The sequence below is a fragment of the Clytia hemisphaerica genome, unplaced genomic scaffold, assembly GCF_902728285.1.
Source record: "Clytia hemisphaerica strain Z4C2 unplaced genomic scaffold, Clytia hemisphaerica genome assembly, whole genome shotgun sequence".
NCBI lineage: Eukaryota > Metazoa > Cnidaria > Hydrozoa > Leptothecata > Clytiidae > Clytia > Clytia hemisphaerica.
In genome coordinates this window covers 1,680,749-1,685,855 of record NW_027104356.1, presented here as the reverse complement: position 1 = coordinate 1,685,855, position 5,107 = coordinate 1,680,749, and the positions used below count along the sequence as shown (strand labels likewise).

General features: G+C 32.5%; 1 protein-coding gene across 1 annotated transcript; it reads left to right on the top strand.

Annotated features, from left to right (window-relative positions):
- Positions 1–1,229: 1,229 nt before the first annotated feature.
- On the top strand, positions 1,230–3,688 carry LOC136818151 (uncharacterized). The gene is made up of 4 exons (XM_067074510.1): positions 1,230–1,439; positions 1,691–1,787; positions 1,967–2,277; positions 2,769–3,688. The coding sequence occupies exons 1-4, from the start codon at positions 1,291–1,293 to the stop codon at positions 3,124–3,126; spliced, it is 915 nt and encodes a 304-aa protein (XP_066930611.1). The 5' UTR covers positions 1,230–1,290; the 3' UTR covers positions 3,127–3,688.
- Positions 3,689–5,107: the final 1,419 nt, after the last annotated feature.

The window sequence follows — 5,107 nt, the reverse complement described above, 5'->3', positions numbered from 1 at the left end:
AAGTTCAATTTCAGTAAATCGAACTTAATCGAACTTTGTATTTTGAGAAATTTGTGAGTATTCGATTAAAGTTCGACAACCGAACTTAGTCGAACATTAATCGACCAACAAAGTTCGATTAAGTTCGACAAAGTTCGATTAAAAATACCGTTCGATTGGTTCGATTAATTACGTCTGGAAAAGGGCGCGCTATCAGTAAAAGTTATTGTGACATGTTGCATGTTATGACAGAAAGTATGATTGCTAAACTTGGTGGATTTATCAAAACAAATTTGTTGTCAAAAGATTTAACAGTACAGTAAGTGAAAATACAGGCCAGATATCAACAGTCCCATGTTTCGACCAATCGCCCCAACAAGTTAGAGCAGTTGACGGTATTGAAAAAGGTCAAGCATTTTGACTTGTATTAGTCACTAGAGAAGGGGAGTGAGATACCAATGACCCAAGGCTGTTCAATACATTACCAAGTGATATAAATGTGACGTGACTTACTCAGATGCAGAAAAACTTAACCAAATTTCTCAATGAAGTTCTGGACCAGCCCCTTTTTTCGGCTAGCTGATTTTAACTCAATCGTGTTGAAATGATCAAGCACGAAACCTTGGGTTGGGTGAGTAAAGAAATAGCTGAGACGCTGAAACTATAAACCAAGATGAATCAAGGTAAAGGTCCAAAACGCCAAATCACCAGAGAAAAATCACCAAAACCAAAACATCTCTTCAAAAACACATGCCCCATATTTTCCCGCGTGATATTGTTCACTAAATGTAATGGTTCAAAACCACCGTTATAAAAAATCCCCCGCAATCTTTTGTTCGATAATCTTTCCAAGTTGTACATTATACAGAAACTGTTTAATTAGAAGGAAGCAGTATTCTTTTTATTATTAGTATGCGGTGCCAGCGTAGTTCAATATAATTTGCTCGGGTAGAAGAAAGTCTTTTGATCACTATCATTATTACTTCCGCTGGTGTAACGTGGAGTCGATATAAATGCTAAATCCTTTGTAAAATGGTAAAATATACTTTAGTTCGGATTTTAAAATGTATTGATGATTATCTTCTCAAATTGATTTGGTTTATTAGTGTATTCATAGTAGTATAAAATAAGATAACTGTCTGTTGAGGTAAACTTATATGTTTGATTTTACTTGCTTTGTTGTTGTGCGTGAAAAGAAAAATGGAATGTCATTATTTTCCCACGATGTATCTAATGTAATTTATATTTCATTTTAGTGACAAAAATATTGACTTATAGCATCATTACAACTTGCTATATAATTTAAAAATAATGATGAAGATCAATTATTTTGAAATATCACGAATCCCTACAGTTGACGCAAAAAAAGTTTTAGCAACCATTGAAGATGATGAACGAAATCCTAACCGTAAAAGAAGGAGACTTGACAACCTGAATGTAGAAGAAAGAATACTCAGGAGGTAATTTCTTTACACTTCAGTTGGTTGTATCTTTCATTGAGAACGGTCTGCTTAACCAATCTTCCTGGATGGTAAGAAAAACTAGTGAGATAAAAATTACAATATAATATCTTTGTTTTTGGAGAAACAAGTTATTTGAAAATGGTTTATTTTTAGAGAATTTGTGTAATGCCGACATACCTGGTCTGCAAAGTAGGTAGAGTGATTTATTTAACCTTACTTTTTACCTTTACTTTATATTTCAATTTCAGGAAATTGAAAAACAGAGTTGCTGCCCAAAGTGCACGAGACCGAAAGAAAGCACACATGGACCAACTTGAAATTACACTTATGCGAGTTGAAAAAGAGGTTTGATTTTGAAGACCTTAAAAGTTATTTTTCCAGAAAACTTATTTTATTCATATTATGCATTAATCTAGGTACTGACAATTTCAAAAATTTACTTTTTAAATGGTTCTTTTTAACATTATTTTACTTACTTGTGCAATTTCAGTCTAATCATATTTTTCCTTGTTTCTAATTATTAGAACAAATTTTTGAAGAAAAGCAATGAGGAATTAAGATCACAAGTTCATCAATTAATGGAAAATAATGCACAGCTCAGATCAAAGCTTGGCTTAACCCCACCTGCTTCACCATCTCAAGATTATACCTGTGTTATTGTCCCCAAACAAAAAGAAAATATCATTACACCTTCAGTGTGTGACCATGACCACATTGTGATCAAAAAAGAAGAAATGTCACCGGAGCATGCATTGCTTTTTGGGCTTTCCCTGCTGTGGAATATCCTGATGACGACTCTTGTTTTGATGATCACGGCGTGCAAGATGAGTCCCAGGTAGGGTTTTTGGATAAAGGTTTTATACTTAAGGGGGTTAATTTTTAATTCTTCGTGTGATTTTTGAAATATGCAGTGTCACTTTAATTGACTGATGCTTTTAAGCTTTTTTGAGCACTGGTACCAGAATTGTGTTGAAAGTGAGCAATAAACCTTTTGTTTGAATTGTTTTGTTTTCTCAACTGATCATAATGTTCAATATGTGCAGCTGTCTCAATATCTCCTTTCATCAGATTGAAATTAGAGTAGAATTGAATTTCATTGAACAGCTGCCCTTACTTCTAAAATAAAAGTAAATAAAAAGTTCAAATTTAAAAAGCAAAGATTAAAGAAATTTTTTACTTGCTTTTCCCTCTTTTTATTTGCATGTGTTTGTAAATTTCCTTTAAATTTAAAAATCAACAATTGATTGAACTAGTTCTCTATAGAATTTTCTAGGGTGAAATCCCCTTTGTAAGCACCATGTTTAATCTGTTTTTCATTTTCCCCAGGCTGAATTATTTCTCGATATTGTTGGTGATAACGAACCAGTCAAGATGGAAGAATCCAAAATCAGTGAGGCCTCAAATCCCACCAGATATACAATTATCGAAAACAAGCCAATTAGCCATTGTCCAACAATTAGAGGACAAAACGATAACAACAACGAAATCAAATGTGAAGAATTCGATGTTGATGAGTTTTTGTCAAATGAGACTAATGACTTTGCTTGCCCGTCAAGCCCTGACTCTGAGCCAGTATCACCATCTGATTCAACAATCGTTGAGATCGATAGTAGTTTCCAGATGCACAACGCCACGGCTGAAAGTAGCGTGGTGGGCAAACCAGCCGATGATGGATACGGGATGATACAAGGTGGCTCTTTTATTGATGATGAGTTTTTGTTGTCCTCGTGCGCCACCAATGATGAGTTAAATGATGAATGCAATATTACTGATGTAGATGATCCTTTTTCTGAGTTATTTCCAACGTTGCTGAGTGTTTGAGTTATTGTCTGACCTCGATAGTGTTTAGTTCTTATTGCAGTTTTCTTGATCTTCCTGGGACTAAATTCTATTGATTCATTTTGTATGTATCATAGTGAATTAATTTTATCTTAGCTTTACATATTAAATTTATTTGAATTTGAAATCCATCCATTTATTTTTTATATCCGAAAAGTCTGTTATTTATGAACAGCAAGTTTTAGATTTTTATCTCTTTCCTCTTTTCTCTGACTGGCGTTTTTATTTTTAATTTATAAGTTTTTTTTACTATTTTGGAAATATTTTCCTACCTTGTGTTGCTTAAAAATCTCATGAAACAACGTCAGAATTATTATCATTTATTAGGAGTAATATTATTATTTTGTATATATTTAACTTCATTGAAACAAAAGGGCATAAATACAACAAAAAAATGTTCAAAACTGAAAAAAACCCACTCTCCATCTCTTTTGCTGTTAGTCAACAATTCATCTTGATTAATTCCATGAGGGATGTAAAGTGATTCATTGAGTAAGACCCCCTACGTACATTAGATTTAAACTTGGGATGAATAGAACTTTTAATACTCTGATGGAAAAGATTCTATAGGACAACTGGTTTAAATGATTATATGAAAAAAGTAATAAGAAATGCACATCTCCCTTTTTATAGAGTGCTAAACCAAACTCCGTGATTATGTATATTTTTTATGATGGAGCCAATGAAACATTTTGTCTTATTTCCCTTCTATCATGAAGTTATGAAAGAGCAAATGATGCGTGGTTTTAATCACAACATCAACAGATTGATGTTAATGAGTTATATCTTTCACTTCCTACATAAATTGCTCTGGTGTACTGACATCAAAACAAAGAGACCTACCTTGTTATGAGAGGCGGGATTCGATATTGCTTTTCAAACACGCTCGACAAAATTAATCTAATCATCTAAGTATTTTCACTTCAATATTTGTCTGTTTCAATAACGAAAAGTTCAATTATTTGTTCATGAAAATTGGTACATTTTCAAGTCAGCTGATAATATATCAACATTTTGTGACAAGGAAAAAAATTGTTAAATATTTTTCTTTTATGAAATTTGATGATACATGAGAAACCGAGCGTATTTTTGTATGAAAGACCTCACATGATATTTGCTAGCTACTAAAATTTGTGAAAATTCTATGAGGTCTAATAACACTCGGGTAAGTTATGGCATGTCTCAAAAACTGAAAATTACCATAATTTTTAGATCGCATTAGTCGACAGAAAATGACCAAACAAATGACTGAACATGAAGGGTACTATGATGTAGTTTCTAACCTGATGTGTAACCTAATTGTTTTTTCGCTGATTTTAGCGAAAAACCGCAAAAACTGATTATTACGTAATAATCGATGACGTCATCAAAACTAAAAATTGAATTTCTCAAGAATGGTTTATCCAATTGTCTTCAAACTTTCACCAAAGATGTATCTTACTAAAGTCGATCATTTGAAAAAAAATTTTTTTCGAAATTTTGATGACGTCAGCAGAAATTAGTGAAAAACGAAAAATCCTTTTTTCTGCAGACGTCATCAAAAATTCGGAAAAATCTTTTTTCAAATGATGGACTTTAGTAAGATACATCTTTGGTGAAAGTTTGAAGACAATTGGATAAACCATTCTTGAGAAATTTAATTTTTAGTTTTGATGACGTCATCGATTATTACGTAATAATCAGTTTTTGCGGTTTTTCGCTAAAATCAGCGAAAAAACAATTAGGTTACACATCAGGTTAGAAACTACATCATAGTACCCTTCATGTTCAGTCATTTGTTTGGTCATTTTCTGTCGACTAATGTGATCTAAAAATTATGGTAAATT